Genomic DNA, 27,011 nt, shown 5'->3' with positions numbered 1-27,011 from the left:
GCTGTCCATGTGTCAGGCAGCTGCAGAGGAAGCTCCACACCCTCTATCTCACATCTGGAGCTAGCTCTTGCAGGATGGCTGATGTGCTTAATGAACTTCATCCCGTCTCAGTATGGCTTTTAGTGCACTAATAGACCATAACGGCCTGACTGGCTTCACCTGCGGCCTCCATCCATCCCCTCCACCCATGGGTGGGCCCAGACACTCCATTTAAGCTCCACCCCAGGACCTTCAGTCTTGGCTTGAGCTGTGCTGTAGCAGCTTGCTCTTGGTGGAACCAGGTTACCAGCTCTGAACCAGCCCTGTTTTCTTGGTGTGATGTGGTGGAGCCTTGGCTGGTGAGGCTCATATCCTATCTGCTGCGTTATCCCTCCTCAAGCTCCTGATCCAATGGCCTCTGCTGCTCCCAGCCAAAACCCCACCGCAAATGCTCTTCATAGAATCAGTTAGGGCTGGAAAGGACCTTTTAGATCATCTAGTTCCGTTGCCTGCTTTCAATCTCTACTCGAGCACTATTCCCACGTGCAGTCGTGATGTCCTACTTCTGAGCTTTGTGGATGTAAGTGCTGAAAGAAGCAGTTCACAGCCAGGTGATCTTGCTTATTTTTAGCTTCTGCTTTGCTTTGGAGCCTGGTGGGATCTCTTCTCTTGTAAGCCCTTGTGGGACTGTAGCAATGGCATCCCTTTGTTCTCTGTGACGCATCTTGAATTTTAGGCTTGCACGTCGAGAATTAACATCCTGGGCTGCTGATCTTGCTTGCATTTCTTGGGGACATGAAATTCCTGTCAAACACAGGTTTGGATTTATCCTGTTGCCACAAAAGCCCGTGCTGGGAAAGGGCAATGTAGGACTTAGCCTTTTGCTGCTGGGTAAGAGCTGTGCTTAACTCTCTTCTTCCACGTTGACCCTCCTCAGGCACAGATGTGTGTGAGTCATGGGCTGGACTTCCCATGTCTTGGTGGAAGCTGAGAGGGTGGGGTGATATTTGGTCTGGAAAAATCTGACAACAAAGAGTTTGTTCCAAGTATGTCTGGGAAAGGGGAGGAAGCCAAGGGATGACTTCAGGTTTGAAACTCTAGCTCTTGAAACTCCTTAATTTGTGTTGAAAATGGAATGGAGGACCCACCTCAACGGATTCCCCTGGTGCTCCTGCCTAGCAAAACTAATGCAGAAGCAGGCAAAGCAATGCTGGTATCATAGGATGCTTCTCATCAAAGATGCTGCTGGCAAGAAAGGCTTACTTATTACCTGGTATCCCTTCACAAACCACTTAGCAATCCTTGCCGCATGTGAATCAGTGCAAGCTAGAAGGAAGGGCGTCCTCACAGTGATGGGGCTCAGCACATGGATAACAGGAGCAGGGGAGAGGAGTACTGACAGAGCAGGAGGTGGATGTGTATGTAAATATAGCCTGTCTCCCTCATCTGTGCAGTTTTCCTGTTTGGATACAGACACATTTAAATTAAACTTCCACATAGCAGTGTCCCTGTACCACAGGCCTAGGAATACTGCTTATGTGATCACCTCCATTCCCTCTCAGTAAGCAGCATTACGCATGTAATGTATCCTGGAATCTGTTCTTCCCTGGAATGTCCCAGGGCACTTGTCTGCAGTCCTGAGTATGGCATAATAGTGTCCCTTCCTTTCCCTGATGGAAGTGTGTCCTGATGGAAGCTTTCCAGATGTGGGTGCAGGTGGGAACCAGATGTCTTTCTTACTGCCTGCCTATCCCTGCATGGTATCAAGCATTGCTTTGGGAAGCAGCTCCATGGGAACAGTTGCAGGCCAATGCCTCTTGGAGTTTTGTTGGAGAGAGTGAATGGATGCCAAGAGGAGTAAATAATTTACATTGGTAAAAACGCAACGCTGGGTGGTCTTGGTTTTCTTTCCTTCCCCTTTGCATTGCATCTGTTCATATTTAGAGGCTGTTCATGGCTGTTTATACTCAGCTGGTCCTGGCAGGTCCCTTGCTTTCTCCTTGGCTGCAGCAATACACATGGTGAGTGTGTTGGAGGCTCTGCAGCCAATGCTGCTGCTTCTATGCAGAGTGCTTTGCATTCTCCTTGGGGTGCTACATCTGGGCAGTGTCTGCTTACCTCCTAGTAGGAGGTGTTAGGCAGGGAGGATGTCTGTTCAGGCTGGGAATGCCAATGGCAGACTGGTTTGTGTTGGAAGGGACCTTAAAGCTCTTCCAGTTCCAACCATGGGCAGGGACCCCTTCCACTAGAGCAGGTTGCTCCAAGCCCCTGTGTCCAACCAACCTGGCCTTGAACACTGCCAGGGATGGGGCAGCCACAGCTTCTCTGGGCAACCCAGTCATGCTCCAGGGGAAAGGTGTTCTTAGTTCTGTTCTTTATCACACTATCCTCTTTTTAATTGGCAGTTAATTAAATCAGTATTCTCCAAGTTAAGTCTGTTTTGCCTGTGACTGTCATGTGAGAGATCTCCCTGTACATACCTCAACCCATGAGCTTTCTCATTTTGTTTTCCCCCTTGTCTTGCTGAGGAGGTGTAGTCAGTGCCTTGGTGGGTACCTGAGAGCCAGACAAGGTTCACCCACCACCTCCTCACCAAAAGCTGCTGCTTTAGGCAGTGCCAGCTCTTCTGCAGTGTAAATGGTCTGAGAGAAGAAACTCCTGCCCCTTGGATGATGTGTACTTCCTGCTGCAGTTGCTATGTGGTCTGGGAGCATCTGCCCATCTGGTCCCCATTAGCCAGAGTGCTGTGTCATCCCGATGCATGTCTGAAACATGGAGTTATTTGTGATCATGCCTGTCAGAGATGGATGGGAGGGAGCCGAGCAGGCACCGCTGTTCGGCATCAAGCAGAGGGTAGGGGAAGAGCATCTTTTAAAGGAAGGTGGGGAGGGCTGGAGAAGAGATGGGCAGAGAGTGCAGAGTAATGAAAGGGCTTGGGACCATTGTTTTTGTGAAGGACAAATAGGAGAGTAAAATGTAAAAGACTTGTAAGAACTCGGTCTCTCTTTATACCGTGTGCTCGGACCTCTGATGTTCACCAGCTTGCGGCTGGCGGGGATGTACCGTCAGCGGTGGTTCCTGTGGCCGGGCCTAAGCGGTGCAGTGCTGAGGTGACAGTGCCCTCCTCTGGCAGAACGAGGAATTCCACACAGGCGACAGTTCAAAGTGGAGACTGAACGCGACTGCTCCTCTTATGTTGGTGGCACAGGTCTCTGTGCTGTTCAGAGCCCTGGCACAGAACCTGCAGCACGGGAATTCTGTGCTTGTAAGGGAGTGCTGAACACCACCAAGCACTGAAGTAATGCTGACTCCTACACACTGAAGCTCCTAAAGAGTGCTCATGGATTTTCTGGCTCCTCAGTCTTTCCTGTTGCAAAAACATTTGCTATTCTTTGCCTTTTCTTCTCTTGCAGATCCTGTTTGACCAGGCTCAGAGGTCAGTCCGACAGCAGCTGCACAATTTTGTCAAAGAGTGAGTACTTGGCCCATCAGTTTGGGCTTCAGCTTCTTGAGCTTCCATTGCCCCTCTCCTGTGTGCACTGGAAACAGGACTGTGACCTCTGCACAAGTGCTGAAGCTTGGGGCAGAAGAGACACTGAAGGGCAGAGGAAAGGATCTGGTTTCTGTGCTGTCATCGTGCAGTCATTTGGTTGCTGTGTTGTCTACCAGATGTCTTTGTCCTGTTCCCAGCTCCTAGTTAAAGCTGGATATCGGGCATAGCTCCAGATCAGAGCATCATCATGAAGTTCTGTTCTTGGCTCCCCATGCATCATGTTTAGTTGCTCAAAATTACAGCAGCCCTGCTCTTCTGGAGTAACCTGAGCACTTGTCAGATGACAGGAAAGCCTTTCTTTCTGTAGAGGGAGCAGCTATCATCACTGTGCCTTCAGCTTGGAGCTTGAGTTATTTGCTAATGAAAAGCAAGTTTACAGTGGTGTGAGCGATGCAGAATATTGGTATTAAGGATGTTGACTTGCACGTGGCAAGGCTGAGGTGCAGAAGAAGTGGGCCCAGGTTGTTAAATGGATGGGGACAGTGTGTTCCTTGGATCATGGCTCCTGCCAGGCTGTTCCTGCCATTGCTGCATTGACGTGCTTCCTCTGAGTGCCTCTTTCCCTGGGGCAGTTACCGGGTGCAGCACATCCCAGTGTGTGAATATGGGTCAGAGAGGCAGGAGAGGCTTCAGCTCAGCAGGAGCCAGTTGCCATGGGAACTGGGAATTGTGCATCCCTCAGCAGCTGGGTGTGTTGATGGAGGAGGGAGTCACTGGCTGACCCCCTCCTTCTTCATCCCCATCTTCTTGCCTCGTGCTTACCCTACCCCTGCTTTCTCTATAATCATTTCTCTGATGAGCTCAGATTTAATCTGCTTAAGGCTGGCAGCCAGGAGGAGGAATTTCACCTTTCTTTTGGGTCTGTCATCCTCCCACCATCTTTGCAACTTACTCTTTTTTTGCTCTTGTACTGCTCAACCTCTGTGCTGGCAGGCCCTGGTGCTTTGATACCTGCATTGCTCCTGCCCTTGGTCCAGCATCTTTCCTTACCAAGTCTCTGTAAAGATTAAAGACTGTCTAGAGTTAATCTAGAGTCAGTCCATCTGAACACAGTGGAGCCTGCTGGGCTGGGTTAGGATCCCAGTGGCATCTGGAGCAGGATCTTGATGGTCACAGTGTACCTGATTGCACTCCTCCATATATATTGCTGGTATCAGCAAGATCCTAGTTGCTTTGTAGCAATGATTCTCACCACCTTATCCTCTCTGGGTTCCAGTGATGTCCGGAAGTTCAAGGAAACCAAGAAGCAGTTTGACAAGGTGCGGGAGGACATGGAGATTTCCCTGGTGAAGAATGCCCAGGCACCTCGACACAAGCCCCATGAAGTGGAGGAAGCAACAGGCACCTTGACCATAACCAGAAAGTGTTTCCGACATCTGGCTCTAGATTATGTGTTGCAGGTTGGTGTCTGTGCCCCGGCTTTGACTGGATCTCCTAGTCCAGGACAAGACATCAGAGGGAAATTGCTAAACAATCTCATGGACCTCTGTGAGCACAAGTACACACATGTTTACTTGTACACAGACCCAGATGTTTGCCCTTAAGGACATGTCCTACATGTAGGAGCATGCAGAGAATGCTTGACAGTGTTGTGTTTGGTCCCTCACTTTCAGTAGTTTCATGACACTGTTTGCCAGCCTCTCTGGAGAGTTATAAAGATCAAAGCAGCTAATGACATGGGGAAGAGCCTCGCCTCTCTTACACCACTTGTGACATCCTTTGGCTATTCCAAGCAGATGTGATCAGTGACAGAACTCACAGCCCCACCAGTGAAGGTCCTTTCATCCCATCACAGCCTGCTCTTTCATAAAGACAGGCTGCATTATGCCTCAAGGCAGCTCAGAGAACTTTGGGACCTACTGCAGCACAGGGCTTTGCTGTCCTTGAATAGTTTGTGGTTTGCTACTTAGGGGTATTGCAGCAAGTTGCTCATACTTAGATCTCTGTGCCAGACTGATGCTGCTGGTTCTGAGAGTCTTCTCTTCATTCCTTCACAGATCAACGTCCTGCAGGCCAAGAAGAAGTTTGAGATCCTGGATGCGGTAAGGGCTCTCTGTGTTCTCTGTGGCTGCTCTCAGTGACTCAATGAAAGGCAGCCCTCTCCATTTCAGGTTGCATGGGTCGACATACCGACTCCTCAGTCTGCCCTGGAGATGCTGTCTGGGACTGCTCTGGGGGCTGCAGGTATGCCAACAAGAGGGGAGAATGAAGGACCAGCAAGAATCTCCACAGGCCAGGCCTGGAGGGGACTTTTAGGGGTGAAGGACACTGCTTTTACTGCTTTGTGCTCACAACAGGGTTACCTGACTGTGGATTTGTGAGAGGAAGAAAGGAGAAGAGGGAGAGGCATCTAATAGACAGATTGCTTTGGGAAAGGAAAGGGTTAGACCTTGTAAAGACTTTTATGTGGGTGATGAGGACTTTTCATATTCACTTTGTCCCAGGACCTGTTCTGACCTTGCTGTTGTTTCCCTCCCCAGATGCTGTCCTTCATGCATGCCCAGTACACCTTCTTCCAGCAGGGCTACAGTCTTCTCCATGAACTGGATCCCTACATGAAGAAACTAGCCACAGAGGTGAGGGGACAGGAAATACATTGATTCAATGTGTTTGTACCCCTTCACCCTGGAAGGACTTACTCTTTCCTATTCAGCTGCCATACGTGGTAATCTGGGAGTGGTCAGAGCATCATGCTGCTTGGGTGTTGGATGAGCCACACTGCACTATGGGGTGGCAGCCAAGAGCCATGGTTACTTTCAGTGCACACCCAAACACAGCCTTTCCCCTCTTCTGGGGCCTTATGATGTTAGAGCTGATGTGATCCCAGAGCAGGGAAGCAGGGATAGACAGTGGCTTATAAACCTCCTTCTTGACTTTTATACCTGATGTTCTTCTCCCTGCCTTTAGCTGGACCAGCTGGTGATTGATTCTGCAGTGGAGAAGAGGGAGATGGAGCACAAGCACGCACTGATACAGCAGAGGGTGAGTCTGGGGCTACAGCTTGATGCAAGCAGCACTTCTTTCCATCATTGTGGTTCTCTGGATCATAGTGGCAACTGCCATCTGATGAGGGGTCTTGCTGGGCTAGTCCTTCACAGCAGTAGCATTTGTGACATGACATGGCTGCAGCCTTGAGCAGCATGACTTTGGAAAGCTCTATTCCATGGGGACGCAAGGAACAGAGCTGCTGTGGCTGAGCAAGGGGTTGTTCTCAGCTGAGCTATGGTACCCCACTGTGTGTCTTCTCACCTGCTGTAACTGGGATTAACCACCATGAACTGACAAAACAATAGGATTTATTATCAAACAAGTCTGAGCCTTCAGTAAGGAGGCATCTTTGATTAATGTGGGCTCTGATTTTCTGACCATTTATCTGGGAATGATCCCAAATCTGAAGTTTGCAGAAACATAACTGTTGTTTTTCCTTTTCCTTCTCTCCATGGATTGCTGACCTGCCCCTGCAGACCCTCCTGCAGGTGAGTACCCACATGTATTTCCTTCTTCTGTGCTAAAACAAGATTCCCATCCCATTTACTCTGTGTGGTGGCCAGTCTTGACTCAGAGCTCAGTGTTGCAGTGGCAGCAGTACTTGGCTGGCACTTAACACGTGTTTGGTACCTAAGGAGCCTTTGAGGACCATGGGTCTGGTGGAGGTGAACTGGATGCACAGGCTCATAACAGAAGCTGATGGTGGACTTCAAACATACACATTCATGCTCTGTGGGCACAGTGAGAGTGGATTTCAGAGAGCCCTGAGGAATAGCTGTTCATGAACCAAGCTCTGATCAGGAACCACTAATGAGTCTGTATCTGTCAGGCACTTGTGTGAATCAATAACTGTCAGCAACAGGAGTGTAAGTGGCTGTTGTTTTCTTTCTAATGCTCTCTCAAAAATGTCATAACCCATGAAATGGAAATTTAACCAGGTTTGAAAGCTAATGACAGCCATTCCCTGTGAATCAGCCTGTGCAAATGCTCCCTTAGGTTAAGTGTTCCGAGGGAGGGGTAAAGCCATTTGTGATCTCTCAGCTCCCCTGGGACTCTGGTGGAGTGATGACTTCATTCAAGGGAACATGGAAGATCTCTCTAGTGTAGTGCATCAGTTAAATCTCTTTATGTGGCTTTGACTGGACTAGCAGGGAATGAAGCAGAGGTCAGGCTCCAAGAGGGAAAAGAGCAATTAGTCTTCATTAGGGTACATATGCATAGAGCTGTGACTCTCTGTATGCATAAGCTTGGAGGAGAGCTGAACATCCCTACTGCAATTTAGGATTTAAAGCTTCCTGCCTGGAAATGTTAGGCTGCTTTTGAGCTACTCTGAGTCAGTGTTGCTCCTCCCTTTGCAATGGAGCATGGCACTCTGCAGCTGGTGAGCATCTCACACACAGCTGAATCTGTCTTCATGCTGAGCCCAGAACACTCCCTGGTCTCTTGGAGATTTAGCTGTGCTTAATTAAAGTGTGGTATGGTGGCAGAAATATCCTTTTTTCCTCAACACAGGGATTTCCCAGGCAGCCTGCTAAGGCATGACAGGAAAGGAGGGAATCCAGTTTAAACATAATACCTTTTGAAGTGTTCTTGGGGAGGGGAAGCTGTGCAGATTCTGAAGGCAGGGAGTTAAACTGTCCTTGGGCAGCTTTGTGAGGCCTGGAGGGCAGCCTCCTAAGAACCAAATTCACAAGGAAGGGGGGTGTTGCATTTTATTTAATTACTCTTTCAATTAAATTTGCTAGGAAAGAAAAACTCAGCACAAATCTTGACTATTTCCTTTGATACTCTCATTTTGGTGCCTTTTTCCTGTGCCAGTCTTTCCCCATCTTCCCTAATGGAACATCTGCCACCTTCAGGGCAGTTTCCTAGGACAGATGTCAGTTTAAGCTGTCATTTTAAGTGCTGCCCAGCTCCAAAACCTTAAAGATCTCCATTTGCAGCTTCACACTTTATATGAAATAATGCTCACTTATACAAAAGTGCTCTAATAAATCAGCAAGAGGAAAGGAAGAGCCTCAGTTTTTACGAGCGACATTAAATATTTTAGTTCTCCTCCTGTTGTGCAAAGGGAGATTATCTTCAGCATGAAGATGCCTTTCTTCAGCCTGTGTGTGGGATGTCTGTGTGCAAGGACATTTCTGCAAAGGCTGAAGAAATAGTCCTGTACCTTCCCACATTTCTCTTGTGTGTTAAACTAAACTGTCTTAAACCACACATATAATGAGCTTATATATTTTTATGTGGGTTTAGTTGCTTTAAATGGATGCACAAAGACATGCAGGACCTGGTGTAGGTTGGACCACTCAGAAGGCAAAATCTGGAGCATTTAGCACTGGAACACAGTTTTTCCCAGTGGGAAATGGGTAGAGAGATGATAACGTTTAAACCTGTCCTGCCTTGCAGATTCTGAACCCTTCCACTGCATCACAACTGAGTGGAAGAGGACAGGGCTCTATAAAAGCTTCTTTGCATCCTCTCACATATTCCATGGTCGAGAGCAGTGAGGAAGCAATTGTGCTTCTGTTGCCCTTTTGCATGGGGTGGATGCAGTGCCAAGGCAGAGCTCTCTGCCTCATTTAGTCCAGCTGGTAGATAACAAACCAAGGGCCATATGGCACTGCAGCACCCTGATTTCTGTGGAGCTGGGATGGAATTGCTGGCCAAAGAGTGGCTCTGCTCCAGGAAGCTGGGGGAAGCAGCCCCTGCTAAAGGCAGACAAGCCTGGCTCTGTTCAGGTCAGGGAGGCATTCGGTGAGCATCTTCCTGTCAACTTTGCTCTGTGTTGCCTGGCTTCTCCTGCTCCCTCTGTGCCTCTGTGGCAGCTGTATGATAATCAGCCCTTGCTCTAAGCTGATTGCCAGTGAATAGAGGCGAGGAGGGGGTAGGCAGGTGGTCCCCAGGGGCTAGCAGACTTCCTTTGCCTGGTGCCCCTGCTTTGACAGGAGCCAGTGGCAGAGCTTACAGCTTCCCAAAAAGGAGTAGGAGGGGTAAAGGAGAAAGGGCTGAAAAAGAAATCCCTCCTTCCCTGCCAGCCCACGGTGCTTAGCAGAGATGCTGCTCTAGAGAGCGAAGAGAGAGGACACACAGAGCTGCTCCCTGCTCTCTAGGCGAGAGCAGCAAAACCTCCCTTGGAGCTGGCATCATGAAGATCTTCAGCAGGCTTGAATACCTCCTGGTAAGGAGACTGCTGCAGGGTTGGCTTGACTTGGGGAGGAAGTTTAGAGGGCACTTTTCCCTGGGGGAGCAAGGATTGTGCCTGTAGGACCGTGCTTGCTGACCCAAAAGCTTTATTACTGCAGGAGAGCAAATGTGTTTGGTTCTGTTTTGGGTTGGAAAAGCTGTGGGGCAGGGCACAGATCTCTGTGCATCATTTGGCATTAGGAAATTCAAGAAACAAAAGGTCTGTAAATGGGATTTGGCCAGAATGGATGAAAGCTGTCTGCACAGAATAGGAGTGGAGGTGGTGGAGCCCTCCTCCAAATTCCATCTGCCTCTGAGTGTCTTGGGTTCTACACAGTGTATACACAGAGGTAAAAATAGCCAGAGAAAAGCTTGAAATATATTCAGGCACCAGAAGTGAACAGAATGTGCGTGCCCCAGTGTTTGTGTGGGAAGGGGGTGTGAGCATCTTTAATGTATGTAATGTATTCAATATAAGAGAAGAATATAAGAGAAGATAATTCTCTTTAGAATCAAATAGTCAAACTAGTCACACACAGTTTTTAACTCGCCTCCAGGAGAAGTTCTTTTCAATGCATGGATGGATACCTGATGCTGTTAGAGTGTGCTTAATATTATTGTTCAATACTCAGCATCATTGGTTACTTAAGAGGGCAATTTTGGGTAAAAGCCTGTCTTGTATGAGGAACAGTGTGTATTGCATGTGTTGTGCTTATCCTAAATGGTATTGATTGAAACTAAAATAACATGGAGGTTTGGTAGTGAGCTAAATTTCTCTATATCCAAATATCTAAACCTACCTGGACTGAACTGATTCACTGGTCAGGATTGCCTAGTTTTGATGGTGTTTTCTATCAGTAGAAATCAGAACATTGTACAGAAAAGGGCAGTATCATTATTTCCATGTTGAACTGATACACTGAGGAAGTGATGCTGTGGCTTTTCAGGTAAGGCCATTGCCATAGTGGATGCATTTTAAAGAGGTTTAAGAAAGCTTTCGTATCTTAGAGAGGGGTTCTGTCTATTCTTACCCAGATTGGGATAAGAATGGACTAATAAACCAGACCTTCCTCCTCCCATGGTGCTTAGGCAGTGCTCCTTACTCAGAACAGGATTCCAGGGTGATGAGGGGCATCTTCTCTCTTCATAATAAATCTGCTCTCTGAATCTGAGGGTTATTTAATTTCATCAACCATTTTCTCTGCCCAAAATGCTTCACAGGAGCAATAGGAAGAGCTTGTCTGGCCTCTGCAGTGCAAGCGTGTGTGGAGGTAGGCAGGGAGTTCTTAACTGAATGGTCTGTGAATCAACCTTCAAATAGGGGTTTTCTTGTTTCTTCTTCCATGGGTCTGTCTGTGCCTGTGCTGGGTTTCCCCTTCCCATTTCCTGGGTTGAAAGCATCCGCATTAATGTCCTTTTCCACATCCCCATGGATTTGTCTCTTGGAATGTGTTACTTCATTGCTGCCTCAGCAGCATTTGACGTGCTCCCCTTGAAACCATTGCAAGGTTATGTCCAGAAGAATAGCAGTTCCCAGGCAGCCCTGTGTGTAAAGTTGGAGTGACAGGACTGGGAAGGGAAGGGGACAGTGAGACAAGGTTGCTGTGATCCACTGGAAGGGAAGCAGATGATGGCAGAGATCTGGTTTCTGATTCTGGAAGACATCCCATTTATTACACCAATGTGTGATCCAACATGTCACTGCTGTTGCTAATCGTGCTGTAGCCAAAGCCATCCACATCCTGATCCCAGGCAGCCTTTTCCGTGTCAAGTACTCTCCCTGTTACATAGACAATGAGGTGCTAAATTCAGACTTCATAAATCAGTCCAAACTCATGTAGAGCTGACTTGCCTACTCTGTGTACACTGCAGTGATGGGAAGGATTCAGTAAAAGGTAGTTTATTAAAATCCTGCATTAAAAACTCATGTATGGCAGGAAATGGAAAAAGAGGAGACAAGACAAAGCCTATGTGTGCCCTCTCCTACCCTGCTGTAGCCACTTCAACACCATTGGCAAGATGATCTCCTCACACAGTTTCTAAGCCAGCTCTGGCCTGGAGTCAGATGTCAACACATGTTCTTTATTTCCAGAAGTCTGTCCTCTCATCACAACCATTGATAGGAAAGTTCCCTGCATGGGCTGCAGCAGGAAGATGTGCTCAGGAATCCAGTGTTTAAGCCCATGGTTTAAGCTTGTTCTGGTGTGCTGGAAGTTTCACAGTTGCACTTGCTATGATTTTGCCTTTCAGCTGCCTGAGCTGCCTCTGTACATCTCCCTTTTGGCTTTGGCCTGGCTGAGAAAGGAGAAATGCTTCTGATTAAGGGGATAACTGCTGGATTTCTTTCACTCTCCCCCCCCTCAATAATCTATTAGCAAAGACTTCAGGTCCTTCCAAGCAGAGTGTAATGAAACAAAGTGCCCCTGAGGATCAGACTGCCACAAGCCGCAGGGATAAGAGGCAGACAGGTCCTTATCCCTCGGATCTCTCCCTTGATTTCTACCTACTTTACAAATCCAGCTTACAGCTCTGGTCGATGTGTTGTGCCCTCAACTGCCCTTCAGTACTTACTGTTGAGAGCAGAGGAGTTGCTCAGGAGTTACACCAGCAGACACATGAGCAGAGTTTGGCCTGGGGATGTTTCCTGACTAACGAGGGAACAAGGAAGAGAAATAGCTTCAAAGTAATGTGAACACAAGCCATTCTTCCCAGCAGTGTTTCTATGTTTGCCCATCACCCAGATGCCTCTCTGTCATCTTAACTGTACACGGGCTTGGTGGTTTGTGTACGATTTTCTCTTCCTAAAACTGGGCTTGATGCAGGTTAGGGTCCTTCCCAAGGCAAGGAACAACTCCATGTGCCTTCAGATGTTCTGCTTTGGCCACTTACTTTGTAGAGGTGTAATACAATACAGACTCAATGAGGTTAACTTCACACCTGGCTTGACTCCACTGGTTTGTAGTGGATTTACTCTAGTGACGCATATGGCCCATCTGTTTCCTCTGCACTCATCAGCAATCTGTCCTTCTTACCATCACACTGCTTGAGTAGATAAGGACAGCTGAGGAAGTCAGGTGTTTTTATGTCCATTCCCCCCCCCCCCCCCTTATTTTTGCCTGTTCTACAAAGTAAGGCACAGCTTAAGAAGGTCATTTTAAGAAGGGTTTTGCCCTACACTTGCTGTGTGTCTTTGAGCAAGGCCCAGGTTTGTGGCTGTTTGCATTATTTATTACACATCTCTCATCAAAGGTACAGAATTGTCACTTTGGAGCAGCTCTATAAAAATCCCATCTTCAAATACCTACGAGTTAGAGGAAAATTCCCTCTGGCCTCTGTTTGCAGCACGTACATGAAAGACATCTGCAGAAGAGGACCCCCCTGGGATTCACCCTCTTCCAGCAAAGAAATTTAGGGCTGAGCAGACCTCTTAATTGGGTGCCTTACAGCAGTTTCTAGCATGTAATTGGGCATCCTGCTGGCTTTCCAGGGAATGACTCAGTCCTGTCCCATTACATCTCCTCCTTCTGTATCAGCTTTATTCTTACTATGACACCTCCCAGGCAAGCTTGCATCTCTGGGCATGAAAATAACTCATCTTAATGAGAGTGAAGTGCATGTTGCTTAGCAACACAGCATCACTGGGGCCTTCTGTGCTGAGCTAGGAAAGGCACTTAACAGGGCTGTTTTCACTGCACTGTTGTGTCTTTGGACCACAAAGTATGGGGGGAAATATTTGCACTCAACAGAGAGGGAGCTGTGGGTAGAATGAACCAGTGGAGTGGGATCAGTGTGCAAAGAGACAATGTGCCTTAGTTCCCCAGGTTAGAGGGGAAAGTCATTTGGCTTTCCTGACCTAGTTTCCCTTGGGAAGGAGGCAGACCATGGCCCAGGGAGCAGGATCCTGTGTTCTGTGGGAGCAGCTGCTATTCTCTGTGCTCTGTGTCTTGCTCAGCAGCTGTCAGAATCCATGAGATCTGGCTGATGAATCAGTGCCAAACCTGACAAATCAGCTCTGACTGGTAGCAAAGCATAGACTTGAATGAGCACAGATTGGAGGTGGCACATGATGATAGCTAAGGAAAAGGGAATTGATAAGTCTTCCTTCCAGAAATCACCATGGCTGTGTGAAAAGGGGTTTGTTCTGTTCCTGGCCATTTGCAGAACAGAGAAGTGGCAGAAGAATTGCTAATTCAGCCAGTGAAAAGCACTTCTATTGCTGTATTTCCCATTGCAAACTGCCCCAAATACTGGGCATTTTTAGCTCTCGCTATCATGAGCAACCTGCCTTTCTCCTCATGAGCTACCAGAGCATAGAAATATAGCATGTATTTGCTTTAGGCAAAAAATAGGGTCACATAAGCTTACTGGAATGAGAACAGCTCGTGACTGCTATTCACAGCTGCAGCCCACTAAGGCATAGGGATATGGTGTGGCAGACAGCTCTGCCTGAACCTTAGGATTTTACATAGATGTTTTTCTCTTCTTGATCTTTTTACTAAGCTCATCTTCATCTTGGTCCTGCAGAGTGCTGTCGTGTTAGAGTCTCAGTCTCTTTCTGTTTGCAGGACTTCTCCTATGATGACTCGAAGGTGGAGTTTAATGTTGATGCCCCAAATGGAGTGGTGATGGAAGGCTACCTCTTCAAGAGAGCTAGCAATGCTTTCAAAACATGGAATCGGTGAGTAATAACTCATATTCCATTTGATATTTGGGCTGAGACTCTTGAACACAATTAATACTGCCTGCAAAGGAGCACACTTCACTTTTAGGGGCATCTTAGCAACTGTTATTATCACTGGAAAGATTCTAAGCTGTATATTCCTCTTGAGGCTGCATCATAGAAGGAGCCAGCTCATGTTCTGCATCTTAGTAAATGCCAGGGAATTAAAACCCCAGGAGTGCTTTCTACAATGGAAGAATGACCAGGTTCCATGCAGGGAAGATAAGGCACAGCCAGCTCAGGTATTGCCCTAGGAAAGCTATGCATTTATAACAATTAAGAGAAACAACAAGACATGCCATGAGAATCAAACCTGTCTCTTCTGAAACAGGGAGATATGTGAGAGTGGAGACACCAGCTGTGCTGCTGGGAGCTGGGAAATGGCTTTCAGTGCCCTGACCCTGCTCTTAATAATTCAAACTGTTTCATCTGGTAGGTCACTGGGAATGCCATGAGCTGCCTGCACTAGTCAGGAGTGTCTGCAGCTGCCAGAGACCTTGGGGAAGTGGAAGCAAAGATTTCATGTTCTAGCCTTGGTCGATATTTATGTGTTTAGCTTCCCTTGAGAGAGTCAATGGGTTTCATACAAGGCTGTGCAAAAGGATTCAAGCCCTTCCCATGAGTTTCTAATGCATGAGATCAATGCCTTTTTGACCTACATTTCCTGCTCTCACATAACAGGGAGATGATACAATATTAAGAGGTATTTTACTTGGCTATGAGGTACATTCAGAGTATGTTGGGTTAATATCCAGACCTGTGCTTGACTCTTGTGATAGAGAGGAATGGTTCCTCCCTGTGTCCTCCTAATTCCCAGTCATACGCAGTCTGTAGCCTCCCCGCAGCCATCTCTGTCTCCTCAAACCCACCCACTCTTAGCCATATCTGCCTGCATCTGAGCTATTCACAGCTCCTGCAGCCTACTCATCACCTTCTCACTGTCACTTAGCTACTCACTGTTTGTGCCTCCCCCTCCTGTGAGCAGGAGGGAGCAGAAAGAAAGAACAGCAAAATCCACAGTTTGGGATACTGGGCTGGGAGCCAGCACCAGGCAGAAATACATGCTCCAGTGTGGCCTCCAAGTACCTGTATTTTCCCATTTCTCCCCAGATGTGTCAAATCCTTTTGTTGTCTCTTATCTATTTAATATTTCAGCAATGGCAAAGAGAACCCTGTCTCATCTCATTTTCCCAGGGAACCTAGTTCATTTGCAAACAGAATGTGTAGTACATGCTCTAAATAGCATCCTGCTGCAAGCCTCTGACTCTCTGCTCAGGTATTCCAGTACCTTCTTCCTAAAGCTTAGAGGTAGTGATGGTTTCCATTGCCCTCCATGAAGGTGACCAGATTGCTAAATCTTAGGCTGTATCTTGGAATGAGGAAATGACCTGAGGGTTTGGATTAAGACACCAGAGAATTATCTGTTCTGTCAGCATCACATGGACCTTCTGTCACTTGTATTTTAATGGAAAGCTGCTAGCTAGTGATTTGTTTCCTCCTAAGAAGGTAGACTTCCTTCACACATAGCTGCCTGTAGAGGAAACAGGAGCTTTGGCATTGTTTGACCACCTTCCACAGTAAATGTCAATATACCCACTGAGCACATATGGAAGTATGCCCTAACCAGTGCAACGTGTCCCACAGGCACTGGATTTACTGCCTGCCCCAGTGTGCAGACAGAAATCATAGGCAGTAACATGGGACTGCCCTACTCCTCTGTTTCTCCCTGTCTTTCCTTCCTTCTTGCTATCCACTGATGTATCTAGAACACTTGCCATCATAGCATCCTGATGCCAGGAGTCATTCCCTAAGGCTGGAAACCCTTTCTTGTTCTCTGAGGGAGGGCACTGGGGAAGTGTGAGCTTTTCTTGAGATAAATCATACTCTTAAGATGGAGAGATACCTGCTCTGCCAGAACAAGCTGCTAGTACTGTTCAATTCTGATGTCTGTCTGTCTGTCTTCCCTCAGGAGGTGGTTCTCCATACAGAACAGTCAGCTGGTGTACCAGAAAAAGCTAAAGGTCAGTGAGGCTGCCCCAGATGACACTGGCAGATTAGCCAACTTGTCTGGTATCCTGCTTTGCTGGGGACTTCCAACCATGGTGGGGGAGTGGAGTGGAAGGAGTGGGGAGGGGAATTGCATCAGAGGGACAGGAAGCCTATTCAGGCATTACTCTGCTCCAAAGTTAGACTGTGCTGAGATCTCAGTGGCAGCAGACAGTGTATGTGGCATCCTAAATACCCCTGTTCAGCAGAGGAAGTTGAAGTCCCCACTAAGCCTGCCACTTCAGGTGCATGTTGTCCCATGCTTTGATTCTGTGTAACCTCTTCCTATTGCCCTGGAGTTATGCAGTGGTGGGCTGGCTCTGCTCTTCTGCACTCAGCATATGCCAAGCCAGCAGGGTATGGGAAGGAGTTTTCTGAGAGGCCTGATTGTGTCCTACACAGATTGAGGGAACCAACAAAGCCACCTCTTCTCACCCTTTCAGGATGTCCTCACAGTCGTGGTGGAAGACCTGCGGCTCTGTACTGTCAAGCCATGCGAAGACATCGAGAGGAGATTTTGCTTTGAGGTCGTCTCACCTACCAAGTAAGTCTGTGGAATGTCTGTGCTGAGGAGGGGAACCCTGGCCTTTTTCTCTTTCCAACTCATTTCCTTCCTTCTCAGGAGCTGCATGCTGCAGGCTGACTCGGAGAAGCTGCGTCAGGCCTGGATCCAGGCTGTGCAAGCGAGCATCGCTTCTGCGTACCGGGAGAGTCCTGACAGCTACTATATTGAAGTGAGTGAGAGGGTCATGAAAGACCCATAGTTGTACCTCAGAACCCTGATAGTGGCCTTTTGGGCTGTGGCAGGTCCCGTGTGTCTATGTGGACTGTTGGGAAATACTTCTGCCCTCAAGGAAGGGAGCTAATGTCAGGATGAACTCAAAGGCAATGATTATTCACCAGCAAAGCCAAGCTTGTAAAGCTTGTCTGGGGGAAAGGCAAGGCTTTAAATCAGTGTCCTGACATCTTCACTTTCTTGCCATCACTGTGGATTGACGTTCACCTGGGAATTAAGTTCCCCTGTGAAGGGCTCGCTCCCTGTCTTTAACAAGTGCAAGCAATGCACTTAACAAGTGCAAGCTATGCAAACACAACAGGGGTTTGCATGCTGCCGGAGCAGGGATGGGGTGCAGCACAGCCTTGGAGTAATAATAAGCATTAATGAGGCTTTACCGCTTCCTTTCCTGGACTAGCCTTAGTCTGTTCTTCAGGTGATGCTTCCTATCAGTGCCTCTGCTATGCAAAGGTCTGGTTTGTTCCAGTCCTCTGCAGAATCCTAGATCCCCTTTTTCCCTGCAGAGACTGGACCGGACTGCTTCCCCATCAACCAGCAGCATTGATTCTGCTACTGACTCCCGGGAGCGCAGTGTGAAAGGAGAATCCATCCTACAGAGAGTGCAGAGCATTCCTGGGAATGACCAGTGCTGTGACTGTGGTCAGCCAGATCCTCGCTGGGCCAGTATCAACCTGGGCATTCTGCTGTGCATCGAGTGCTCTGGTATCCACAGGTACTGTGTGCATGTATGCTGTGCACTGCAGGCACAGATGGATTGCAAGCTCCTGGAAAGAACAGTGGAGCCTGAATTATAACTGATCATAATGTTGGTACAGATAGATCCAAAAGTGATGCACATCTGTGTATGCATATGCATAAAACTCTGCTGTAACTAAATCTGCATGGATAAATACATAAGAACTGGATTGATCTTGTTCATCTGATGATGCATGAAAAGTTCTGTTTTGAGGCATGTAACCATTTCAGTTTTCTTCCTTTTGGATAAATAGGAGCCTGGGTGTTCACTGCTCCAAGGTCCGATCTCTCACACTGGACTCCTGGGAGCCAGAGTTGCTGAAGGTGAGTGTTGGCTTTTAACAGCAAGAGATAGATAAATGTTGGACATGGAGGGAGACTTACTTGGTGGCAGGCTAGACTAGAGGGAATTTAGCTCCTCATCTGAGGATTTCGTTTGATCCCTGTTATATTGCAGCTGATGTGTGAGCTGGGGAACAGCACCATGAATCAGATTTATGAGGCACAGTGCGAAGAGTTGGGACTTAAGAAGCCAACATCAGGGAGCTCCAGGTGAGTCCAGTCCCTCTGTTTCTAGCCTGAGCTTGACTCTCAGAAAGGTCAATGGGACATTACCAGCCAGCAACCTGCTGAAACATGCTTGGGAACCAGGGCTTGCTGGGTTTCCACTTGCTCTGAGACCATGCAAATACATGTACTGAAGCACGCGGTGTTGCCTTTAGGATCACAAAATAGTTAGGGTTGGAAGGGACCTTAAGATCATCCAGTTCCAACCCCGTACCATGAGCAGGGACACCTCACACTAGACCATGTCACCCAAGGCTCTGTCCAGCCTGGCCTTGAGCACTGCCAGGGATGGAGCATTTAGGTTTGCTTTAGCTGAATGGTGATGCTGGGCACAGCTTTATGCCACTCTCCTCTTAGGCAGGACAAGGAAGCCTGGATCAAAGTGAAGTATGTGGAGAAGAAATTCCTCAAGAAGCTGCCAAACGGGGAGACGCTAACAGAGAACGAGCGGAAACCTCGGCGCTGGTGTGTGAAGAAGTGCCAGAGGAACAACAGCACCACCAAAGCACCCACAGCTCGCAGGAAGTACCGCCACGAAGCAGGCAACGCATCACCAGCCATGTTGTCCTCAGGTGGGAGCCCCCTTCTCCCTGCTCCCCATGCAGAGCGTGGCCTGCCCACCGCTCTGTAGGTGTGTACAGCCCTTACAACACTGGGGGGCCCTGGCTTTAGGACCTGCAAGCCTGCCAGAGGTAGAAGCAAAATGCTGTTGCACAAACTGTTGACGTGGGGATTTAGAGCCACTTCTTATTATTTTCCATCTGTTTAAGGAGGTTTTTGTGGCTAAAGGAAGAGATGATTACACTAAGGATATCCAGCATAGGGTGATACATATATATATATGAGCATATATATGCTGCTTTGTGCGTTTTCTTTTGTATCCCGGCTTCCTGCTTTGTAATAAGTTTCAAATCCTTTGATTTTTACCTGGTCTGTAAGAGAGGCCATGCTTCTAAGGGATTCTGGCTGCTCAGGATGCTCTGGGATGACTCTGTCTGCAGTGTATCACCTGTGGTCAGCTCTTTCTTGTACTTTGGTGGTGTACATGGGCATGAGGATGGCACTGGACCCTGGGTTCCATCGGATGTGCAAGCTCAGCCTGTGTAACCACAGCTGCAGAACTCTCACTTGCTGTTATGAACTGTGTCTTTCATCTCTCTGTGTGTGGAACAGCAGCTACGCTGGAGAGGAAGTTCCGCCGAGATTCCCTCTTCTGCCCCGACGAGCTGGACTCTCTCTTCTCCTACTTTGACACTGGTGCTGGCTCCGGCCCACGTAGTAAGTACAAAGAAAGTACCCCTGCTCCTGGCACGCTTCACCTCCAGCTCTGCCAGGGCACGTGCATTGCACCAGGCCTAAGGGAAGGTATCGGCCTCACTGGAGAGAGGGTAACTATGTCAGAGGAGCGATGGGGAGTTAGTTACACCAACTCCAACCCGTTGCTCTGTTGTTAATACCCAGTCAGTCCCTGGTGTTTGCATTCTGATGGGATTTTTTTCCCAACATCTTTTGCATTCCATCAGCTTTTTTTTTGCTTTTTTTTTCCTGGTTTTAATTTTGGCTTTTAATTTTTTTCCTCCTTTTTTTTTTTTTTAACAAGTCCTGCTCAGGACAGTTCTTCTTTTTTGTGTTTGTGACGATGAACTCCCCTCATGTTCCGTCCACCTTCCTCTAGGTGCCAGCCACATCTCTATGCAGCATCCGCTAGCAGCTGGCCCATGGAGTGGCAGTGGCATTGGTCCCGGTGGGAGCGGTACGCCGTTCCTCCTGGACGGAGGTAAGGTGACGCTCTGGCAGCTAGCAGCAAAAGAGACACCCAAATTTCACTGTTCCAAACCAAGCTTCAGAAGCAGTTTTGTGTTTTCTTTCAGCCAAATGATTGGAACCCGTACAGAGAATCATGGAATTGTCAGTCCCTTGTGGGAAAGACAGCCTGGTTGGCTTTTGAAGGGCAGGAAAGCTTCCTAGGGTTTCCTGCGTAGACTGGTTTGGGTTGGAAAAGACCTTAAGATCATCCAGTTCTAGATGGGGCAGCCACAGCTTGTCTGGGCAACCTGTGCCAGGGCCTCATCACTCACAGGGAAGAACTGCTTCCTTATATCTAACCTAAGTCTCCCCTGTTTAAGTCTGAACCCATCACCCCTTGTCCTGTCATTACAGTCCCTGATGAAGAGTCCCTCTCTAGCAGCTCTGTGGCCCACTTCAGACACTGGAAGCTGCTCTCAGGCCTTCATGCAGCTTCTCTTCTCCATGCTGAACAGCCCCAATGTTCTCAGCCTGTCTCATATGGGAGGTGCTCCAGGCCCTGATCATCCTCCTGGCCCTCCTCTGGACTTGCTCCATGTCCAACAGTTCCATGTCCTTCTTGTGCTGGGGCCACCAGAACTGTTCAGAGTACTCCAAGTGGGGTCTCACTTGGAGAAAGACCTTACTTGACTCAGCAGTTGAGTTACTATATCTTAAAGGATCAACTATCCCTCAGATGAGATAAAGGATCCAGTCCTCTGCAGATGGGATCTCATGGCAAATAGGAAGTGAGAAGTGTTTACTTCAAATGCCCCACATCTTCACAGAGCAGTCCTGTAGTCCATTATCATACTTAACTGAGGAGTGGTAACTTCTCACCTACCAGCTCAGTTCCTTGTTATTGTATGAACTTCTGAGAAATACTTAGGGTCCTGAGTCAGCACAGCAGAAAATGAGAGGCTTTCCTACAAGTACGTGTTATCTCTTGAAATCAAGCAGATGATGCTTCAGTGCTTGTCTGAATCGGTGCCTTGCGGGCTCTTCCAGTCTTGAGGAATTTAGGGTTATTAGTCAACAGAAACAGTACTTGGGGGATGCAAGACCTCAGAGTTGCTCCACAGCCTTGTAGAAGAAAATGGGAATTTGTCACTGATTCAGTGGGAACAGAACTGGGAATTTGATGTATTAATGTTTGTGTGATGGGAGCTAGATCCTCCTTTCTTGCTTGGATGTAGCTCTAGACTTGTTGGAGTCACTCTTTATTGTCCTGACAATGCAGAGCACAATCTCACCAAGCACCATGCTTCCTTTCTGCAACAGCCAGCAATGATTTTCCTGACAGCAAATCCAATGGGTGTCACTTCAAACCTTCCCTGTTGTAGCTTCATTATCCCCTCTGGCTGTTGAGCAGTGCTGAAGGATTACTTGTGAGCCAGAATGTCAGGACCACTGATTTAGATGATATTCTTTATCTGGGTCCTAGCTGTAGCTGCTTGAAGTTTTCAACAGCCAGCCTTTAAGGTTAAGGTGTCTTGTTCTGCTTGTTTCAAGGCTCAGATCCTTAGCTCTTGCAGCCTTCCCTGCTGTTCCCCTTTGCTCTTTGCAAAGAGTACTCAGCTCATACTTCAGGAGCTTTGTCAGCTTGTTTTAATCCCTAATCACAAGGGGTTGAGGGGAGGTCTTGGGGTAGATGAGGGGGACTTAACCTCTTGAGTTGTGGGAGGACAGGCACCCCCAGCCCTTACAGTCATTGGGAAGTTAAAAGCAGGAAGAAGCTGAATCCAGATGGAGTTCCCAAGAGGTGCAGGCATCCCCTGGGGCAGAGGGGATGTGCCATCCATGCTCCCACAGGAGCAATTCCTGTCTTCCTATCATTTTCTTGACTGCTTTTGGGTGCAAGCAGTAAAGGTACCGAGTTTCTCTGCCACTGACACATTGCGTGTCCTCGGGCAAATCACTTCATCTCTTCCTGACTCCATTTCTTGTCTTGCCACGTTCATCAGCTAAGCAGGGAAGGTGGGAAGCACTGTAGGGAACGGGAGGGGAGGTTCTGTGAAGGTGAAGGAGCCAATGGACAATACCTTAGGAGTCTGGCCTTGAGATACACAATGTTGATGATATTTGCCCCAGTCGTGGTCAGTAATCTGTGACAAGAGCAATGCATTTGCAAGTGACAACTGCAAAGCTCCGGGGAGAGCATGGCTAGAGTAGAAACTGAGATTACCAGTGGTAAAAGCAGAGGGATGTCTGTTTGCTTCTGACACTGCATAACCCGCTGCAAAGCTGTCTCTGCTGCTGCTCTGCTCCAGTCTACGTCACGGCGTCCCTCATGGATTGCAGCAAGGGCTGTCCTCAGCAGTCCAAAGTGCCATGGCAATGTTGGAGCATCCCTGCATGAAGGGCAGCGTGGGGACACGGACACCATAAGGCTTTGCCATTTTTCCTTGGGCAGTGTTACTGAGTGGGGCTAAATGGGATAGCAGTCCCCCTCTCCCTTGCTGCAGTGCCCGGTGCAGTGTGTGTGTGACGTTCTGCGCAGCCCTTTTCCCCTGTGGTCTCAGCTGTGCCCGGTACTGGAATGCCAGGGTATTAAAATGGGCTTGGTTTGTCTTCTGTTGGCCCTGCAGGTCTGAGCAGTGACAGTGGACTCGGAGGGAGCACAGATGGCAGCACGGATATCCTCGTGTTTGGCTCTGTGGTGGACAGCGTGACAGAGGAAGGTGGGTGTCACAGGCCACAAGTGTGGGGAGGCAGCTAATGCTAAGGCAGGATGGATGGTCAGGGCTGCCTGGTGCCAAGAACAACAGGGAACAGAAGACACTGGAAATATGAAGCTATTGGATCATCTCTTTCTATCCTTTACTCTTCTTAGAGTGCGAGGTGTCAGAGGAGTCGAGTGGTGAAGCAGAGATTGAACAAGAAGCATCAGATTTGGAGGACCTGAGGGAGCTGCATCCTGGCTTGTTGATCTACAAGGCAGCACAAGCCCGAAACCTGCCTCTCATGGCAGAAGCACTTGCAAATGGGGCTGAGATCAACTGGGTGAATGATGAAGATGAGAACAAAACTCCTCTGATTCAAGCTGTGATGGGGGTACGCTGTGGCTGGCAATGGGAGGTCTTGACTCTAGTTCAGGGTGCACTGACCATGGCCAGCCTACAGCCTGGTACATGCCCCTGTATCCTCTCAGTACTGCTGGCTGAATTAGGTTAGAAATCCCCCTTTCTCTTGGCAGGGCTCCTTGATAGCCTGTGAATTCCTGCTGCAGAATGGGGCAGATGTTAACCAAAGAGATATCCGAGGCCGAGCTCCCTTGCACCATGCCACATACCTGGGGCACACTGGGTAAGTTCTTTGCACGTTGCTGGGATGTGCTCCATCACCCTTGGACTGAGGTACAGCCTTAACACTGGGAGCCAGGGGGTGAGGTGGGCAGGGGAGCTGGGGTTTGGTGAATTGGTTATTGCAAAACATGCCCTTTTGGTTATCTTTAAGGGTATTTGTCCCCATATTGGTGGACGGGGGTAATTGGGCCGCTGTACACCCATTCCTTTCTCCATGCCAGTGCAGCATGTCCTGATTTAGACCAACACAAGTGAAGCTGTATCTGCCTAGAGAAGGACAGTGCCCTCTGCCTGTATCAGCGTGGGGTGGGGGAGCTGGAATTGTGCTCTGATGGTCTTTTCTTTCCCTTGTACAGTCAGGTCTGCTTGTTCCTCAAGCGAGGAGCAAATCAGCACGCGGTGGATGGCGATGGGCAGGACCCGCTCAGCATTGCAGTCCAGGCAGCCAATGCAGACATAGTCACCTTGTAAGTGCAGCCAGGACTTGGCAGTGCACGTGCAGAGCAACGCTGCCTGTAAATGGCCATGGGGGGGAATAACCAAACCCCTCTCCCTTGTGCTTTCTCTCTAGGCTGCGTCTGGCTCGGATGAATGAGGAAATGCGAGAAGCAGAGGGGCCCTTTGGACAACCAGGTCAATATCCCAGCAACAGCCCTACTGAGCTGCAGTACAGGAAGTGTATACAGGAGTTCATCAGCCTTAATATAGATGAGTGTTAGTGACAACTCCCCCACCTCCCCTTCGCTGTCTTGAAGTTGGGCTGAACTTGTAGAAGCCCTGAGAAGCCCCATCCTTGGTATCTTGGTGTTTCTTGCAGATTGGTCTGTTTTTGATGCCTGCACTTATAGGTTGAGATGCACGCAGGAAGGAAAAGGGATCCTTCCTGTTAGCGTTAAGTTCTCATGCTTGACTACTGGATGGTTGATTTTTGTATAGGAGACTCCTAGGGCATAACCACAGACCATGGCACGTGGACTTGAGTGTGTGGGAAGTGTGGGAGGTGAGTTTAGCATTTAAAATGAAGACAAGAAAAGGAAGCCCTCTGTCACCAGGAGGAGCCCACCAACGATACAATCAGACCTCTCTCTGCGTCAGCCTGGTTTCCACGCACTGAGTTCTCATCTGAACAGCCTGGGAGGGATTCTGACGTGGAGCCCTCTGGCCTGGCAGCGTGACCAGCAGCCTGCTCACCCATGGCACTGCTGCAGCAGCTTGCACAGCTAAAGAGGACCTCGAAGTCAGGACCAGGCTGTTTCGAGGGGCAGAGAGAGATTTGCTCCAGAAGGCACAACGGAAGGGGTAGGATTGAGAGCGATGGCTCCTCACCTCGATTGCTCTCAGGACTATACCAGCCACACTCCCCTTGTTTTGCCTGTGGTGGTTAGCTGGTCAAAGCCATAGCTCACCTGCTTCCAGGGCCAAGGTGCAACTTGCCTATAGTGTTACGGAAGCAGCAGTGCTAATCTGTTGAGGCTGGGAGAAGCTTGTCGCTGGCGATGGGCTTTCTGTCAGGGAAGAGAAGCCACGTCCAACTCCCACTGCCTGAACGAGTGGCTGCACGATGCAATTGGACTTTGGTTCAGTTTGTTTCCTGCTCCCTTCAGGTTTCTGACTTAGCATCTCTGTGAAGGAGACTTCGACTTGCATGTATCCATCCCTCTGTGCTCTCCCCCCGCATGCTGACGCGTGTGAGATGGGCATCTCAGCAGCAGGCCCAGGGGCTTTTGACTTCCTCAGTTCCAATGCCCGGCAGAATCTTCTCCTTTTTGTTTCTTTCCTTGGGTTATTCTTTGCTGGAGTGGGGGAACGTGGTTTGACTTGGAGCACTTTGTTGCTGTGTTTATGGTCTGCGTGATGGGATCATGCTACAGTGGCTCCGCAGAGATGCTGCAGCCATGGAGTGCTGGCTCTGAGCACGTGTACCACTGGCAGGTATCCTCTGGCTGGGGTCCTGGGTGCCAGGCTGAGGTGTGCCCCTGTCAGAGCCTCTGGGAGTGCCCTCAGCTGCAGCTGACATCAGTTTTTCAGGGCTCATGGCTGTCACTTCACAACTGGTATTTACCTGCTTGGGCTCCCAGGCTGCTGGCTCTGGGCTTGGGCCGTTGTGCCTTATGGATAGTGCTGGGATCTTGAGGGGATCAAGACCTAGCAAGGAAGGCAGGAATACCAGGCAGAGTTCCCCATCCTCCTGCATTCCATCAGCAGTGGTGCACAATCGGAGTATTTTTCACCCAATACATGTCTGAGTCCTTTATATTGTTTTATCCTGGCTGCTGGCGTGCTGCTCCCCTTACAAACCTTCACAGCTCTGTCCTATTGACATCATGTGTCCTCAGATACTGAAGCAGCAGGGATCCAGCTCCTCACTCAAGATGCTGCCCTCAGACAACCAACAGCACCGGTGTCCATGCTCACATCTAGAAGTGGAACAATAGACTCCACTTTAGTCTCTGGTAGGAAGTTCTCTCAGTGCGTGGGAGGATCCCTGCTTCCTTAGGAAGGTGCTGTCCCAAGCTCTGCTGGAGCCAGACCGCAGTTTTGCATCTGTGCAGGCTGGGTTTTGAAATCCATCTTTTTCTTGTTGCTTTCTCCTGCTTGTTCCCTTTGGGATGCACGGTGCTGAGCACCACGTTCTGAGCTCGGGCCCAGCTGTGAATCTGAAATGCTCCTGGTGACTGTGCTGGAGCTGCTGCAGGTCATGGCAGTGCAAAAGCTGCCCCAGGGCCTTTGTGCTTCCATAAATAACAATCAGTCTGCTTCCATCAGTCCTGGAAAACAAAAACGAATGAGCTTGGCCCCATTGGCCTTTCATGGCATTTTCTCCTTCAGCCCACTCTTTCTGTCCTGGGGTTCCTTTCTGGTCTGAAGCTATCCCATAGCCTCTGACAGGCAATGCTCCCTCTGAACTCTGGAGTAGAAGCTGTGGGATGTGCCCTTCGTTGGCAGAGGGCAGGTCCCTTGGTGATACTCATGTTCTGTTCAGGGATTCAGGATGGGTGCTTCTGGGATGGAGCAGTGTGCATAAAACGCAGTTCAGCTTCAGAGGAATGCAGGATGTAGGAATCCTTGGTTCAGAGGAGCAGGGACCATGTCCTCATTGTAGCTCCCACAAGTGACTCTGGAATCCGGTCGCCCATCCCTGGCACTGTTCAGGGCCAGGCTGGATGGGGCTTGGAGCAAGCTGCTCCAGTGGAAGGTGTCCCTGCCCATGGCAGGGGTTGGAACTGGGTGAGCTTTAAGGTCCCTTCCAACCCAAACCATTCCATGATCACTGAGTGAAGAGGGCTGGCCCCAGGCATCCAGCTGTGTGATGCCAGATGCAGGCAGATGTGCACTGTGCGTAGCTGTTGCTGC

General features: G+C 48.9%; 1 protein-coding gene across 1 annotated transcript in view; it reads left to right on the top strand.

Annotated features, from left to right (window-relative positions):
• ACAP3 (ArfGAP with coiled-coil, ankyrin repeat and PH domains 3) overlaps window positions 1-25,973 on the top strand; it is a 40,017-nt gene extending 14,044 nt beyond the window's left edge. The window contains exons 5-24 of the mRNA XM_057407250.1: window positions 3,393-3,451; window positions 4,749-4,932; window positions 5,530-5,574; window positions 6,013-6,108; window positions 6,440-6,514; window positions 6,997-7,008; window positions 14,269-14,381; window positions 16,393-16,444; window positions 16,913-17,013; window positions 17,092-17,203; window positions 17,769-17,977; window positions 18,255-18,324; window positions 18,458-18,552; window positions 18,925-19,139; window positions 19,741-19,845; window positions 22,941-23,033; window positions 23,186-23,406; window positions 23,549-23,658; window positions 24,014-24,124; window positions 24,229-25,973. Coding sequence (XP_057263233.1) covers window positions 3,393-3,451; window positions 4,749-4,932; window positions 5,530-5,574; window positions 6,013-6,108; window positions 6,440-6,514; window positions 6,997-7,008; window positions 14,269-14,381; window positions 16,393-16,444; window positions 16,913-17,013; window positions 17,092-17,203; window positions 17,769-17,977; window positions 18,255-18,324; window positions 18,458-18,552; window positions 18,925-19,139; window positions 19,741-19,845; window positions 22,941-23,033; window positions 23,186-23,406; window positions 23,549-23,658; window positions 24,014-24,124; window positions 24,229-24,376 — 2,226 coding nt within the window. The 3' untranslated portion in view covers window positions 24,377-25,973. The remainder of the gene's footprint in view (window positions 1-3,392; window positions 3,452-4,748; window positions 4,933-5,529; window positions 5,575-6,012; window positions 6,109-6,439; window positions 6,515-6,996; window positions 7,009-14,268; window positions 14,382-16,392; window positions 16,445-16,912; window positions 17,014-17,091; window positions 17,204-17,768; window positions 17,978-18,254; window positions 18,325-18,457; window positions 18,553-18,924; window positions 19,140-19,740; window positions 19,846-22,940; window positions 23,034-23,185; window positions 23,407-23,548; window positions 23,659-24,013; window positions 24,125-24,228) is intronic.
• The last annotated feature ends 1,038 nt before the right edge of the window (window positions 25,974-27,011 follow it).

Source organism: Pezoporus wallicus, unplaced genomic scaffold (genome assembly GCF_028554395.1).
Source record: "Pezoporus wallicus isolate ANWC-B61680 ecotype Strahan unplaced genomic scaffold, APGP_CSIRO_Pwel_v1 contig_14689, whole genome shotgun sequence".
Classification (NCBI taxonomy): domain Eukaryota; kingdom Metazoa; phylum Chordata; class Aves; order Psittaciformes; family Psittacidae; genus Pezoporus; species Pezoporus wallicus.
This window is presented reverse-complemented; position numbering and strand designations above follow the sequence as displayed.